Genomic DNA, 17,814 nt, shown 5'->3' with positions numbered 1-17,814 from the left:
GGTGGGAACTAGCGATTAATCAGGATTAATTGTCGATTAATTGGCGCTTAGTCGGGATTTTTACAACCATGCCTGTAGTGGAGTAACATAATATCAAATTTTATAGCATTTACATTATTTTGAAAAATAGTGTTTAAAAAGGTGAGTTGATTGTTTGAGTTCTAACTCTAGTTATTATATAGAACATTGATTATTTTTTTTACATTCAGATTAGGAGGTGAGGACAACAGAACTTTAATGGATTTGTGTAGACTTTAGTTATGCATGTGCATTTCTTGTGAACTTTACATTGTTCATTTAATTATTTTAGGAACACCTGTTGCTTCATCTACTGGTGCTACTATAAAGCCGACTGATGCAATGGTCCAGAAAAGCACACCGGGCTTGCCAAGGGCTCCACAAGCAAATGCGGTTCCTCTTAATTCTGGCACCAAAGGCCCTTCTACTCCTGTTAAGGGTACAGAGTTTGTTATTTTTCAGAATTATAAAAAATTTGATGTGGGATTAAGCTTGAGTTATACTTGCATATTACAATTTATTTGTTGGTGTTTGTTTTGCTCTTAGGACCGGCTGATGCTTCTGGGGCATTTTCTCTTCAGTTCGGATCTATTAGTCCCGGTGTTATAAATGGAATGCAGGTATTTATCTTAGCTATGTGCAAAGAACACTTTTTTTCAGTTTTGTTAATCTAGATAAGTAGATACTGTATACAGTTTCATGGCCTTTTTATAAGCTGTATGTGTTTGTAGGTACCTGCTCGAACCAGCTCTGCCCCTCCAAATTTGGATGAGCAGAAACAGCCTCAGGTATGTTTAGTTGTTTTTTGTTTCACACGTGTTCTTTGAAGAGGTACCACACTTTTTATGTGGATAAAGGACACCCTTTTGTATTGTTTAGGGTATTCTTTACCTCCAAGTTATAGAGTCTCTTTTTTACAGTTTAGACAGGCAAGGTGAATTTTGAAATGAATTGCGATTAACTTTATAGTTATGTGTTGTTGTGCTTGGCCCTACCTTTAGATACGAACTTTAAATTCTGTTACTTATGATTTAAAAAGCAATATTACTACAATAATAGTGGATATATATGAATAAAAAGAAGTTAGAAGGCTGTATTCATTAAAGATGAAATTTGGGTTACTTTTGACCTGTTTGACTTGTTCTAGTTTTAGCTATTTTTCCCTCAATTTGACCTATTTGAGAGTTGAGATATAGCATAAGTCAAATGTGTTACAAGTAAATATGTTGATCTACTCAAAAGTAGTGTCATAGTGAAACCAGTTATAAGCAACTTGTTACTCATTTTAATATTTTGTTTAACATTATGATGCTGCAGACTCACTCTGATTCTTTAAAGGCCACATCATTTCAAAATTCAGTTGTTCCCAAACAATACTTACCAAGGAAAGATCTTGGGCCTGTTGATCAGCCTAGTGAGGCCCGTCCCATCTCAAAAGAGAAAAATGACATGCTTTCATCACCTTCTGGGCTTGTTGCAGCCCATGCTCAGAAATCCACCGGCCCTCCGATGCATCTTCCATTTGGTGGCCCAAATCCGCCACTGCAATCTCAAAACTCAGCAAACACATCATTGCCAGTGCCCCTTCCCATGCATATGCCTGTTGGTAATCCACCACCGCACGTGCCGCCACACGTATTTTTCCCAGGATATCAACATTATCAGGGAAACATTGGGTACTTTGGTATGGGGTTAGGATCACAATACCAACAACAGCCCATGAATTTTGGTGGTGCGAGAACAGGAAAGATCACTCATTCTGACACTCATGAGGAGCTTCGTCTCAATAAAAGGGCTGATGGTTACCCGAATAGTGGGCCTTCTGGTCAAAAGTCACACCCACCTCAGTCTCAAGCATTCCTCCCTGCTGTTCATCCCATAACCTTTTATCCTGGTTCTAAGCCGTTGACTAATGCACAGACGACTCCTGGTTTTCAGCCACCAAGGTTTTATAAGCAGGTTAGCTTCTTTTTTCATTTTTAAGTATAGGTCTACTAATGCTAAATTGCTAATGGGGTGTTTGATGTGATATCATTATCAGCAGGATCCTAAGCAGGAGACTGTAAAACAATCTCATAAAGATTCAGACACGATTGATGAGAATTTGACCAGTACAGCTTCTGCACCTGCGGTTACTGAATTTGCAAAAATATCAACAGGTAGTAAGTCTGGTGGGCATTCATCCTCCGTTTCAAGCTCTTCTGTAGGAGTTCGAGAAACATCAATGCTGTTAACTTCTTCTGTGGGAATCAGAAAGGATGTGCCAGAAACTAGCAACAAAGTTGAAGGGCTTTCAAATGTGGCTGACTTGTCTGCTTCTAAATGTGATAATGATGAAGAAGGCCTTAAATCTAGCCAAATTATTGGTACCCCTAAAGTTGGTTTGGAAGTACCAATAGCTGATATTGAGGGATCAAAACAAGTCAAAGAAGCTGTCGAACCAAGTCAAGATAACACTGTTCAAGATGCAACTGTTCCACCACTAACAGAACATGTAAATGATGTTGATGGTAACTCACCGGGATCAATTTCTGCTGTTGCAAAAGTTGATGTTCTTAGTACTGAAACTTCATTAAATTTGGGATCTTCTCACGATGATAATAAAGCAGATATAATCAGAAAGGTTGATGTTGACCAGTTCAATAGTAGTGAATCTGTTTCGGTTTCAGTTCCGGAGGCTTCGCCTTTGACGTTGGAAGTAGAAGCTACGAACTTAATTTCTCCTTCATTTTCTAGTTGTAAGATCAAAGGAACCACAGCACCTAAAGGGAAGAAGAAATTAAAAGAAATTATGAAAAATGCTGATGCTCGTGGAACCACTGCTGATCTTTATAATGCTTATAAATGTCCTGAAGAAAAGAAGGAAACTTCTGCTGCAGAAGTAGCTGAATATTGGAACCTATCCTTTAATTCTGCTACTAGAAAAAGCACCATTTTGTCTTCAGATGAGAGACATGGTGCGCCCACCAAATTTGAGCCAGATGACTGGGAGGATGCTGCAGACATTTCTGTTTCCAAAATAGACACGGATTTGAAAATGAAACATCACAGTGAGGATGACGATGAAATGACTAAAAAGTATTCCAGAGACTTCCTACTGAAATTCTCTGATCGCTTTACTGATCTTCCGGAAGGTTTTGAGATCACACCTGATATAACTGTAGTGTTGGCAGTAACTGGTGTCAATATGGGCCGTGGACCGTACCCTAGCCTGGGTAAAGGCGGCAGTGATAGGTCAGTGGTGGGTTCACGGCTAGACCGTTGGCCAAGTAATGTGGGTCTTGAAATGAGCTACTTAGCAAGAGGGAACCATTGTGTGCTGAGGACCACACGTGGTCAGCCACCTGGTCAGTATGCTGGCGGCATTCTGTCTGGACCAATGCAATCCACTGGCCCACAGTTGCTGCGTATGAACTCTGATTTAGACAGGTGGCAGCGCGCTACTGTTTATCATAAGGGTTTAATGCCATCTCCTCACACTCCAAATCCAGTGATGCATAAAGCCGAGAAGAAGTATGAAGTTGGTAAAGTAACAGATGAGGAACAAGCGAAACAAAGACGATTGAAAAGTATTCTAAACAAGTTGACCCCACAAAACTTTGGAAAACTGTTTGATCAAGTCAAACAAGTCAATATTGACAATGCTGACACTCTGTCTGGTGTGATTGGTCAAATATTTGATAAGGCTTTAATGGAACCGACATTTGTTGAAATGTATGCCCATTTTTGTTCCTGTTTAGCTGTGGAATTACCTGGTTTTGGTGATGAGCATGAGAAGATTACTTTTAAGAGATTATTATTGAATAAATGTCAAGAGGAATTTGAAAGAGGAGAGAGAGAAGAAGAAGCGAATAGAACTGAAGAAGGGGATATTAAGCAGACGAATGAAGAATGGGAAGAAAAACGAGTCAAGGCACGAAGGCGTATGTTGGGTAATATTAGGCTTATTGGTGAATTATACAAGAAAAGAATACTGACAGAAAGAATTATGCACGAATGCATAAAGAAACTGTTAGGTTCTAATCAGAAGAACCCTAATCCTGACGAGGAAGATATCGAGGCGTTGTGCAAACTAATGAGTACGATTGGGGAGATGATTGATCACCCAAAAGCTAAGGAATACATGGATGCTTATTTTAATATAATGTTTCAGTTATCAAATAATATGGCACTTTCTTCTCGAGTTAGGTTCGTGCTAAAAGATGCAATCGACCTTAGAAAGAACAACTGGCAGCAAAGAAGGAAGGTTGAAGGTCCAAAAAAGATCGAAGAGGTGCATCGAGATGCTGCTCAAGAACGCCTGGCCCAATCCAGCAGACTGGCCCGTGGACCTACTTCTAACCCCTCACTTAGGTGGGGTGGTCAGCCCATGGACTTTGGACCAAAAGGGTCAGCTGGTATTTTATCTTCCAACCCTCAAATGGGTGGTGGTTATCAAGCATTACCCCAACAACAGCTTCGTGTTTATGGAAGTCAAGTTTCAAGATTTGACTCTTTTGAGAATAGGACTTTGTCGGTTCCATTGAGACCCATGGGTGATGAGGCTATAACCCTTGGGCCACAAGGAGGTCTAGCCAAGGGGATGTCTGTGAAGGGTCTTAGTACTGGTTATGGTGCTCCTTCACGTGATGATTTAGCTTCAAGATACATATCTGAAAGGTTTTCACCTCTCCTGCCCAATACACAAGAACACAACATGAACTATGGGAACCGGGACAGCAGGAATATAGGACGTGGTGGGTTTGACAGAGTTCCACCATTTGAACAGGCTCGTGTGTCTACTCCGCCACAAAATGATTCTGCAGATACAAATTTGTCTGAAGATCGTTTACATGATATGTCAATTCAGGCCATTAAAGAATTTTACAGGTACCGTCTGTTACTTTTTTTTACATTTATTTTTAAAGAAATATTTATTTAAATTGTTTTCAGTGCAAGAGACGAAAAGGAGGTTGCTTTATGCATCAAAGATCTGAATGCACCCGGGTTCCATCCGTCAATGATATCCATTTGGGTGACTGATTCCTTTGAGAGGAAAGAGATGGATCGTGAATTACTTGCTAAACTTCTCATTAATCTTACTAAATCTCAACAAGGAATCCTATCTCAAGTCTCCCTTGTTAGAGGGTACTAATTCCAAACTTTTAATAATCATATTTTAAATGGCTGGATGACTTGTATTAACTGGCTGTGATTTTTATTACACCGTTATCCAGATTGGAATCTGTTCTGTCAACATTGGAGGATGCAGTGAACGATGCACCAAAAGCAGGAGAGTTTCTCGGGCGTATGCTTGCAAGAATACTTTTGGAAAACGTGATCCCGTATAAAGAAGTTTGGCGGTTGATATATGAAGGCGATGAAAAGCAAGGACGGCTCGTGGAAATAGGTCTTGCAGCTGAGGTGGTTGGAGTCATTCTTGAGATTATTAAATCAGAAAAAGGCGATCTCTTTTTAAATGATATGCGCACAGCTTCTAATCTTCGCGTAGAGGTTTTCCGTTCTTCTAACACATCGAGATTAGATAAGTTTATTTAGATTGGATTATAAAGTAGGGTTGCTCATATTTGGAAGGATAGGTTGGGTTTGGATAGCAGCAGTTTATATATATCATCATTGTTCATTGTTTTAAATGTATCAACTGGAAAAAGTTTTAGCAAACTTTTTACTTAGTTGTTGATTTCATGCTTCTGTTTGTTTTTGGTTGATGTCGGTTGAACTGTTACCGTTGACATTTTGACTTCGATCAAAAGCACAAGTTGCATATAAACGAAAACATAACATTTTGACTTTAAATTACACAACTTTCGATCAAACTCTTGTTTGATTTTCAGGGTACCTAATTTCTTTGAACATAACCTTTTAAGTTTCAGATGATCCACCATTTGTTCCAAGATCTTATCTTTGAGCTCCAAAACATCTACATTCTTCTTGTTCTTTGGCTCCCCGCCAGCCATGGCGGTTAAAGAGAACCATCTCGGCCAATCGCCCTTTCTCCACCTGTTTATCATACTTCTTTTCCTCAGTGGTGCCAGCTGCCATCAAATGGTAAGTGTGTACCATTTGATCTTTTGGTACCGGCGTTTTGTGCATAACGTTGGTGTGACATGAGTTTTGAAGGTCCTGTGAGAGAGGTAGAGAGAGGGGAGGAGAGAGAGAGGCGTTTTGGGTGCATTTTCTCAATACACTCACTTTTTGCAAAATGTTCAAAAGCTGACTAGGCGCCACATGACGCAAAATGCTCGGGTGTGCATAGTTTTGACTACATATGGTCTTACTCCAAGAACTTATCTTTCTAGCACGCATCAAATGTTTACTGAACCGGGACCTGTTATTGGTCATCGGTTTCTCAAATCCTCAGAGTTGTTAAGGTTAATAAAAGAAAACATGACTTGCCATTTCTTGAATTCAGCTTCCCATGTTAGAAGCAGCTCGCAAGTTAACCTTAAACATGTATACTTGTTTTTTTTATAACTAAAATAATAATTTAATTGGAGCATGCGTTTAAAACCTAACTAAACAGATTGTGCAATTTTATTTATATATTTGAATAAACACCAGTTAAACCCTAGGAGAGTTAACCTAATATCTCAGCCAGGGGTTAAATGTAATCTGATCTCTATGAGTTGACATCGATAGAACCTGCAAAACAGAACACCATGAAGTCATTACGGGGATTTTTGTGTGTGTGTGTGTGGGGGGGGGGGGGGGGGAAGAGTCTTTTCGTAACCATCCTCCAGCATGTGACTGCCACGTGTCAATCAATATGAGAATTGAGAGAGTAATTGTAAGAGCGAGAGGAAGAGGATCTTGAACCGTTGGTCTAAGTGTGGTATTTATAGCCAGAGAGGTAGAGAAGGATTGGTCGAGTTGTCACTATCAATAAAACCTTCTATTCTTATGGGGGGAGCACATTTAAGGTTTCTAATTGGACGTGACAGATGTAGCCGAAGGTACATATCTGGCGTCTTGTTATTGGCCCATCGTGCAGTCGTGATCAATCCATTTGCTTGAGGGTTGATCCACGGATGACGAATGATACTTAAGATCTTTTATCGATTTATTTGGTCTTGTGGATGGTTCTATAACTATTAGTAAGTTGACAGGTCTAGGTTCACGGGTGCAACTTGAGTTTATTCTGTGGTCTACCTGGGTTTAGAACCCTATCTCTTCAATATTAATTTATAATTTATACTTGAGTAAAGTGCCATTTTTGTTTTTGTGGTTTGGCGCATAATGCGAATTTAGTCCAAAAAGCTTATTTTTTGCATATGGACCCTCCACGTTTCTCAATTCTTGCCAATTACATCCAAATCACTAACCTCGTTAAATTTGATCGTTAAGTCAGGGTTAGACATGTCTTTTCACTATTTCTTTATTAAAGAGTAAAGTGTCAAAATCGTCTCTGAGGTTTGGTCATATTTGCGAATTTCGGCCAAAAATATTTTTTTTCACAAGTAGACCCCTCGATTTTTCCCAACCGTTGCCAATTTCGTCCAAATTGTTAACTCGATCTAAATTCAACGTTAACTTATGGGTGTTACTGTCAATTTTCATGTTTGTTTACATTATTGTTATTATGTGTTTGTTTGATGACATATATTAGGGATGAGCTTGGTACCGTACCGGTACCGAAAATCCCGATCCTGAAAATCGCAAATGTTTGGTACCGGTACGGTTCCGGTATTTGAGGTAAAATTCGGGAAATACCGGTACCATACCGTACCGGTCCCGAAAACTCAAAACCCTGGTACCGATTCGGTACCGATTTTGCTCATCCCTAACATATATAACATTTCACGATTTCTATGTTTGAATCCAGTATATTATTCGTTTGTTTATTCTTCTTTATTTTTAATCATATAAGGGATTTGGCTCAGTGTAACAATAACAACAATGTAAACAAATATGTAAAATGACACTAACACCTTGAGTTAACGTTAAATTTAGACCGAGTTAACAAATTGGACGAAATTGGCAACAGTTGGGAAACATCGTGGGTCTAATTGTGAAAAAAATATTTTTGGACGAAATCAGCAAATGTGACCAAACTTCAGGGACGATTTTGGCACTGTACTCATGTAATAAAGAAAGAGTGAAAAGGCATGTCTATCCCTGAGTTAACGATTCAATTTAACGAAGTTAGTGATGTGGATGTAATTAGCAAGAATTGGGAAACGTGGAGGGTCCATATGCAAAAAAATAAACTTTTTGGACTAAATTCGCATTATTTGTCAAACCACAAGGACGAAAATTGCACTTTCCTATAATAAAAGGTACATTCATCCAACATACTTTTAAGTGTACTTTGTTTTTAATAAAATTTAACAAAACAAAAATTTACGAACTCAAATGAAAAAAATACATATTTAAAAAGTACTCCGTTTTTAATAAAACTTATATCAAAATATTCATAAAAAAAAAAAACAAAATGGACCGTATTTTTAGATTTTTTTATAAAGTTAAATAAGATAAGTTATTATACAAAAATAAAAATATATGTGAAATTAATTGTTTAGAAGAAAAACATAAAAAAGATTTAAATACCAAACCAATAGCAATGTGCCATGTGGCAAGGAATTGGGTTGTGAGGTAGGTTGGTAGCACGATCGGATTGTGTATTTAAAATGTTTTTCAATTTTACTATTTTGTTTTTTGTTTTTTTAGTTGGCAACCCAACAACTATTGGTTAACGGTTAGCAATAAAGTTGGTCTAAATGATAAATCTTCATAAATCCTAACCTTACCTTTGACATGACGTTCTCCCATTGATCCATTTTATTCTTCGTCCTTTCATAAATCTTCATACACCTCTCACACCCGAAGACATATTTTGATACGCTATTGGGACTGAATGCTTTGACATTATGGTATAATCTGACCAAAATGAAACTTCTTAAAGGCGGCTGAATAAAGTTGCCGCCTAAAAGTGAACAGGTTTCTAAAGATTGCTACAATGCCATTGGCTTTTCCTTTAATACATATACTAGTGGTTAACCAGCCGTGCTTCGCAGCGACACTATCCGATAAAGACGCAACCAACGAATCTTTATGCCTTTTCAAAAGTTAAATGTAAACATAAATGTTTTGAATATTGCATATTATCGAATTCCGGTGAAGTAATGCTCCCACACATGTCTTCAACATTATTTGCACCCTTATCAAAATTCAGATAGCAAGTGAAAAAGTAATAAATATATTGTTAAGCAATAGACTTTCATTTAAGCATTAGCGTTTGTCTATAAAAGATTATGCTAATTTTATTTGAAACTCAAAGATTTTACTACAGACAGAGCAAATCATCATTATAAAACTCATTAGACTACTCCCATCGGTTCAATATTAGTCGATCGGTCGGATGATATATGATTAAAAGAAATTTTATATTCCTATTAAATGGACGACTTGGTTGGTATACCGACCCATGTTCGGTCGTCAAATTGGAACTCATTTGTTTACTCTTTATAATTATTAATCTACATGTAGATGTTCTATTGGTGCATATATACTTTTTTTCCTTTGAAACTTCTCTTTTGAAGAATTTAGTCTTATTTGATTCAAATAAAATATACAAATAATAATAATATATTCATATTTTTTTTTCTCTATTTGTAAAGTGTAATTTTGATATACTTGCATCAACAAAATAAATCTTAAATAATAAGTTTAAATATGCATAAACTAAAAATGAAAAAAATTGCAAGATATAAAAAATTAAACTAAAATTTGAATATGAAAGAGAGAAAAATTAGTTTTTTATTGAAAAATTGGGTTGGGTTATGAATGAGAGCAGTCTTAGAGGCCAAAATTTGATTTTTAAAATAACAAAGAACTAAAGTCGGTATATCTCATAAAAACCAAAAGTTTATTCACATTGTAACATTTGTTTTTATATTAATATCAAAAGAACCTTGTCGGTATTGGTTCTGCTTATTACGGTATCGATACGATACCGACACTCGGTATAGTAGTTATGATAGGAAATGATACTCCATTGCGAATACTGCTGCATTCTCAACAAAACTTATATACTTTATTGTGGTTTTAACAACGTGACATAGATAAAAATAAACATGTCGTAATGATATACACAAAAAAAATATATTATATATATATAGATAAATATCTATATGTCGGTGCCATAGCTTTTTTAAGAAACCTACAATTTGTGTATTTATGAATTTAGTTTAATTGTTTAATCAAATTTGTTAGTATGGTAAGCTGGCTGAAGGTTGACTTCTTTTCTTTGGCTTGCCCGTGTTCGAACCCCTTAGTTGTTGATATGCATCTCTTTTTTTCATCTATATCATTTTAATTATGGTGGGATGTGATATCAAGTTTTTTAAAGGTTTTTGAATTTAGGTTCTTTTTTAAAGGTTTTTTTTTAAGTATAATAATTTGAGAAAATTAAATTTTACATTTAGTTTCGGTATCGTAATGAACCTAAATGCGCACCGTCTTGTACTCGCAACACAGCTGTTTTTTTATTTAGTTTTCGTATCGCAGCGAACCTAGCCAATACTGAAATTATTTTTTATGTTTACTTCTGGTAAGATAACGAACCTAATCGGTACCAACTGAATGTGTGTTGGCTCGCCGCTGCAACATTCGCGCTTTGCTTTTTGTTATTTAAATATGTTAATTTTTCGAAATTATCTTTTGTGTTTAGTTTTATTACCGTGACAACCTATCGATACTGACCAAATATCCGCCACAACCCCCGTATTTTGCTGAATAAACGTGATTTTACATATATTATTTTTTGTATCATAAGATATACACTTTCATAAGTTGTAAGCGTGATGACACTATTTTGGATGTTCACTTATTTTTTTTATTTAGTGTAGGTGTCGTGACGAACTTCACCGATACTGACTGAATATGCGTCAAGCCACCGCTGCAACGCAACGGGCTTTAAACCTAGTTATAAAAAAAATGGATAACGTAAATATATAAATATTAACAAAAGTTAACCAGACATAAAAAACAAATGTAGGGGCACAAATTAAAACTATAAAAATCTTAGGGGGCTAAATGCAAAGTAAATAAAACCTTGCTAGAAGTTGTTAAAACATCAAAACTTTGAGGGGTTTATGGAATATCAAGTATGAGCACTGTAACTGTAGAGTGTAGACGCTGCAGCTTCATCGTCAAGTTCCTTTAACATATAGTAATAAGTATATATATATAATATAATGGAATTACAACCACCCTAAAGTAAAGTAAAGTAAAGTTGTGTAGTCTTCCATCTCTGCAATTTGTCGGTCGATTGAAGAAGAAGAAGGTAGCAACTTCTTTGTATTTCTGTTATATCCATAAACACTACTGCTGTTTTCAAAGGTAAATCCTACTCAGGAACATCTTCTTTGTATTTCTGTTATATCATTACAAACAAATTAGAAGAACAATATAACAACAATTACATAGATTGATCAACTCAATAGTTAATATGAATCCTTCATTGATAATTTGCAACGGCTATTCATTTCCTTGTCTAACAAAGGAAATAATGAAGTAAAACTCTTTTTTTTTTTTTTTTTTTTGGTAATTTTCATCTTTAGATTGATCAAGGAGATCAGTTGCTAAATTATGAACACAAGAACAAAAACAAGTGTCATACATGATATGTTATTCCCAGTGATCAACAAATGGAAATTAACAAGATTAACTGCTGTTTCTATTCGACAACCGAAAATCTCTCAACAACAACAACAACAACAACAACAACAACAACAACAACAACAACATAATAATAATAATAATAATATAATAATAATAATAATAATAATAATAATAATAATAATAATAATAATAATAATTCTTTTGATTAAAAAACTTAAAGAAATTTCAACAATATTTAGAGGAAAACAAAAGGATAAGTAAATTGAACAACAAAGCGGGCGGGTTGTTGGTTATCCGTTCATGTGGTATTTGGGCCGTATATAAACTAATCTGGTTATATGCCAAGATACTTGATCTTCTTGAAGATATATTTTAGTTCTATGTGATCTCATCGTTTGTTGCAATCGCCTTGTTCTTCAGTCCACTGGCCCGAAGTTGCAAGGTATTAACTCTGATTCAGACAGGTGGCAGCGCGTTACTGGTTATCAGAAGGGCTCAATGCCATCTCCTCACACTCCAAATCCAATGTTGCATAGAGCGGAAACGAAGTATGAAGTTGGCAAAGTAACAGATGAGGAACAAGCGAAACAAAGACGATTGAGAAGTATTCTAAACAAGTTGACCCCGCAAAACTTTGAAAAACTGTTTGATCAAATCAAACAAGTCAATATTGACAATGCTGACACTTTGTCTGGTGTGGTTGGTCAAATATTTGATAAGGCTTTAATGGAACCGACATTTGTTGGAATGTATGCCCATCTTTGTTCCTGTTTAGCTGCGGAATTACCTGCTTTTGGTGATGATCATGAGAAGATTACGTTTAAGAGATTATTACTGAATAAATGCCAAGAGGAATTTGAAAGAGGAGATCGAGAAGAAGAAGAAGCGAATAGAACTGAAGGAGAAGGTGAGCTTAAGCAGACGGATGAAGAACGAGTCATGGCAAGAAGACGAATGTTGGGTAGTATTAGGCTTCTTGGGGAGTTATACAAGAAAAGAATGTTGACAGAAAGAATCATGCATGAATGCATGAGGAAACTGTTAGGTTTGAAACAGAAGAATCCGAATCCTGACGAGGAAGATATTGAGGCATTGTGTGAATTAATGAGTACAATCGGAGAGATGATTGATCACCCAAAATCGAAAGAATGCATGGATAGTTATTTTGATGTGATGTCTCCATTATCGAATAATATGACACTTTCTTCCCGAGTCAGGTTCATGTTAAAAGACACAATCGATCTTAGAAAGAACAAATGGCGGCAAAGAAGGAAGGTGCCTACTCCTCCACAAAATGATTCTTCCCATATGAATTTGTCAGCAGATCGTTTACATGATCTGCGCATTCAGGCCATTAAAGAATTTTGCAGGTACCATCTACCACTTTTTTTACATTTATTTAAGAAATAATTATTTATTAAAATTAATATATGTTAATTGCCAAGATACATGCAACGCCATAATGAAGTAAAACTTTTTTTTTCTTTTTTTTATAAAAAAAAAAATTAACTTTAGATTGATCCTGGAGATTAGTTGCTAAATTATGAACACAAGAACAAATAGAAGTGGGGCTGTGCAACGGTTCGGAACCGCAAGAACCAAACCGGAACCAAAAATGACCGGAAAATTGAACCGGAGCCGGAACCTATTATAGTAATCAGTTCGGTTCGAAACCGCAAGAAGCGAACCAAAACCGAAAATGACTGGAAAATAGAACCGGAACCGAAACCTATAGTAAACCGGTTCGGTTCCAGATCGGTAAAGTCGATTCTCACTAATCGGTTCTGTGCTAGAACCGGTTCGGTCGTTTATTTATCAAATAGGTTGTGCAAACTTTGAAAATTGCGCAAGTTTATATAATTGTATGTCTTCTTTCATGGTAAAATTAATTTAGATTACAACATGAACATCCATTATTTATTTGATTAAAAACTAATTGTTGAAGTTAAATAAATCATTAGTGGCAATAGATAAAGATTAAAGGAAGATCATATCATTTTATACTATATTACCTTGAAAGCTTGAATCAAAATTGATCTTGACTACTAGGTATTGAACGCAAAGAAAGAATATTTGAATTAAAGAATTATTGAATGGATGCTGGATAATAAGTTACCCTATAAAAAATGGGGATTGGTAAATTTATTTAAAAGGTTTTTAATATTCTGGTTCTTCGGTTCCACGTCTAGAACCGTCGGTTTTACCCGGGACCGAACCAGGACCGTTTAATGCAAATACAAAGAACCGAGGACCGCAAGGTAGCACACGTTAGCGGTTCAAGGCACCGGTTCGGTTCCGGTTCCTCGGTTCCAGCGGTTTTGAACCGTTTCTTGCTCACCCCTAAAAAGAAGTATTATACATGATATATTATTCTCAGTGAACAAATGGAAATTAACAAGATTAACTACTGATTCTGATATGGTTTATTTGACAACCGAAAATCTCTCTTGAACACAAGAATAATAAGAAGAATCTAATAATTCGTTTGATTAAAAAGCTTAATTTAGAGGAAAACAAAAGGATAAATAAATTGAATTGTTGATAACTTTATCTTTCAATGATTAAACCACAAAACGGGTGGATTTGTTGCTTATTCGTTCATGTGGTATTTGGACCATATCAGATTCAGGCAAAAATATTAACTAAGTTGATAATATATCAAGATACTTGATCTTCTTGAAGATATGTTTTAGTTCTATATATGACCCATCATTTGTTGCAGTCACAGTGTTCTTCAGTCCACTAGCCCGCAGTTGGAGCGTATTAACTCTGATTCAGACAGCGCTACTGGTTATCAGAAGGGCTTCATGCCATCTCCTCACACTCCAAATCCAATATTGCATAGAGCGGAAATGAAGTATGAAGTTGGCAAAGTAACAGATGAGGAACAAGCGAAACAAAGACGATTAAGAAGTATTCTAAACAAGTTGACCCCGCAAAACTTTGAAAAACTGTTTGATCAAGTCAAACAAGTCAATATTGACAATGCTGACACTCTGGCTGGTGTGGTTGGTCAAATATTTGATAATGCTTTAATGGAACCGACATTTGTTGAAATGTATGCCTGTTTTTGTTCGTGGTTTGCTTTCGAATTACCTGCTTTTGGTGATGATCACGTGAGGATTACGTTTAAGAGATTATTACTGAATAAATGCCAAGAGGAATTTGAAAGAGGAGATCGAGAAGAAGAAGAAGCGAATAGAACTGAAGGAGAATGTGAGCTTAAGCAGACGGATGAAGAACGAGAAGAAGAACGAGTCAGGGCAAGAAGACGAATGTTGGGTAATGTTAGGCTTCTTGGGGAGTTATACAAGAAAAGAATACTGACAGAAAGAATTATGCACAAATGCATCAAGAAACTGTTAGGTTCTAATCAGAAAAACCTTAATCCTGATGATGAAAATATCGAGGCATTGTGCAAATTAATGAGTACAATTGGGGAGATGATTGATCACCCAAAAGCTAAAGAATACATGGATGTTTATTTTAACATGATGTTTCAGTCATCAAATAGCATGGCACTTTCTTCTCGAGTTAGGTTCATGTTAAAAGACATAATCGACCTTAGAAATAACAAATGGCAGAAAAGAAGGAAGGTGCTTCGAGACGCTGCTCAAAAACGCCTGGCCCAATCCAGCAGACTGCCCATGGACTTTCGCCTTTATGGCAGTCAAGATTCAAGATTTGACCCTTTTGAGAATAGGACTTTGTATGTTCCATTGAGAACCATGGGTGATGAGGCTATAACCTTTGGGACACGAGGTGGTCTAGTCAGGGGGATGCCTGTGAGGGCTCAAGCTGGTCCTAGTAATAGTTATGGTGGTCCATCACGTGATAATTTAGCTTCAAATAACAGAACCGAAAATGACTAGAAAATAGAACCGGAACCGAAATGGAACCAAAAATGACTGGAAAATAGACCTGGAACCGGAACCTATTATAGTAAACAGGTTTTCAGTTCCAGAATCGGTAAAGTCGGTTCTCACTAATCGGTTCTGTGCTAAAACCGGTCCGGTCGTTTATTTATCAACTGGGTTGTGCAAACTTTGAAAATTGCACAAGTTTATATAATTATATGTCTTCTTTCACGGTAAAATTAATTTAGATTACAACATGAACATCAATTATTTATTTGATTAAAAACTAATTGTTGAAGTTAAATAAATCATTAGTGGCAATAGATAAAGATTAAGGGAAGATCATATGATTTTATATTATATATCAAAATTGATCTTGACTACTAGGTATTGAACGCAAAGAAAGAATATTTGAATTAAAGAATTATTGAATGGATGCTGGATAATAAGTTACCCTATAAAAATGGGGTTTGGTAAATTTATTTAAAAATTTTTAATATTCCGGTTCTTCGGTTCCACGTTTAGAACCGTCGGTTTTAGCCGGAACTGAACCCGGAACCGTTTAATGCAAATGCTGAGAACCGAGATTCGTAAGGTAAATGATAAGAACCGAAATTAACAACTTGATTACTGAAATTGAAATGGATAGTGACCTGATTCGAGATGGATGATCTCCAGTTTACAAGGTCAACAAACCCTAATTTTAATAAACAAAAAGATCGACAAAACTAAACAAAAGCAGAAAGCCTAATATTAATATGAACAGTTTACACAAACTGAAAACTGTTCCCGCTTATTTGGTAACATGGGTTTTGGCGGGAACAGGTACGTATCAGTAGCACACGTTAGCAGTTCTGAGGCACCGGTTCGGTTCCGGTTCCTCGGTTATGGCGGTTTCGAACCGTTTCTTGGTCACCCCTAAAAAGAAGTATCATACATGATATATTATTCCCAGTGAACAAATGGAAATTAACAAGATTAACTGCTGATTCTGATATGGTTTATTCGACAACCGAAAATCTCTCAAGAACACATGAATAATAAGAAGAAACTAATAATTCTTGGTTAAAAAAACTTAATTTAGAGGAAAACATAAGGCTAAATAAATTGAATTGTTGATAACTTTATCTTTCAATGATTAAACCACAAAACGGGCGGGTTTGTTGCTTATCAGTTCATGTGGTATTTAGGCCGTATCAGCTTCAGGCAAAAATATAAACTAATTTGACTATATATTTCGAAGATATGTTTTAGTTTTATATGACCCATCATTTGTTGCAGTCACCTTGTTCTTCAGTCCACTGGCCCGCAGTTGCAATGTATTAACTCTGATTCAGACAGGTGGCAGCGTGCTACTGGTTATCAGAAGGGCTTAACGCCATCTCCTCACATTCCAAATCCAATGTTGCATAGAGCTGAAACAAAGTATGAAGTTGGCAAAGTAACAGATGAGGAACAAGCGAAACGAAGACGATTGAGAAGTATTCTAAACAAGTTGACCCCGCAAAAGTTTGAAAAACTGTTTGATCAAGTCAAACAAGTCAATATTGATAATGCTGACACTTTGGCTGGTGTGGTTGGTCAAATATTTGATAATGCTTTAATGGATCCGACATTTGTTGAAACGTATGCCCGTTTCTGTTCCTGCTTTGCTTCCGAATAACCTGCTTTTGGTAAGAGGATTACGTTTACGAGATTATTACTGAATAAATGCCAAGAGGAATTTCAAAGAAGAAGGAGGAGGAGGAGGAGGAGAAGGAGGAGGAGGAGCAGATGAATGAAGAACGAGTCATGGCAAGAAGACGAATGTTGGGTAGTATTAGGCTTCTTGGGGAGTTATACAAGAAAAGAATGGTGACCGAAAGAATTATGCATGAATGCATAAGGAAACTGTTAGGTTCTAATCATAACAACCCTAATCCTGACGAGGAAGATATTGAGGCGTTGTGTAAATTATTGAGTACAATCGGGGAGATGATTGATCACCCAAAAGCGAAAGAACACATGGATATTTATTTTGATTTGATGTTTCCATTATCGAATAATACGACACTTTCTTCCCGAGTCAGGTTCATGTTAAAAGACACAATCGATCTTAGAAAGAACAAATGGCAGCAAAGAAGAATCAAAGATGGGTTTAACAGACATTAAGACTACCTTATGTTCATACTCAAAAGTCTGAAATTTCTCAAATTTTCAATAAAAGCAACCTGAAACGGAAGCGCGCTTAGCAGAATTACACTGTGTATCAAACCAGGAAGCTTGTTTTCAAAAACACGCCCTTTGTGGACATGAACAAAAGGCGACATGATCTCTT

At 36.3% G+C, this 17,814-nt stretch overlaps 1 protein-coding gene across 1 annotated transcript; it reads left to right on the top strand.

Annotated features, from left to right (window-relative positions):
- Positions 1 to 201: 201 nt before the first annotated feature.
- LOC143595425 (eukaryotic translation initiation factor 4G-like) lies at positions 202 to 5,556 on the top strand. Its single transcript, XM_077074445.1, has 7 exons — positions 202 to 457; positions 565 to 638; positions 750 to 806; positions 1,264 to 1,977; positions 2,063 to 4,887; positions 4,951 to 5,145; positions 5,235 to 5,556. Exons 1-7 carry the CDS (start codon positions 265 to 267, stop codon positions 5,554 to 5,556), a joined length of 4,380 nt encoding a protein of 1,459 aa, XP_076930560.1. The 5' UTR covers positions 202 to 264.
- The last annotated feature ends 12,258 nt before the right edge of the window (positions 5,557 to 17,814 follow it).

This window comes from Bidens hawaiensis, unplaced genomic scaffold (genome assembly GCF_021521415.1).
Source record: "Bidens hawaiensis isolate Kalapana, Puna unplaced genomic scaffold, B.hawaiensis_p1.1 tig00045134_1, whole genome shotgun sequence".
NCBI lineage: Eukaryota > Viridiplantae > Streptophyta > Magnoliopsida > Asterales > Asteraceae > Bidens > Bidens hawaiensis.
Note: the sequence above shows the minus strand (reverse complement) of the source record. Positions and strands in the feature narration are given on the sequence as shown.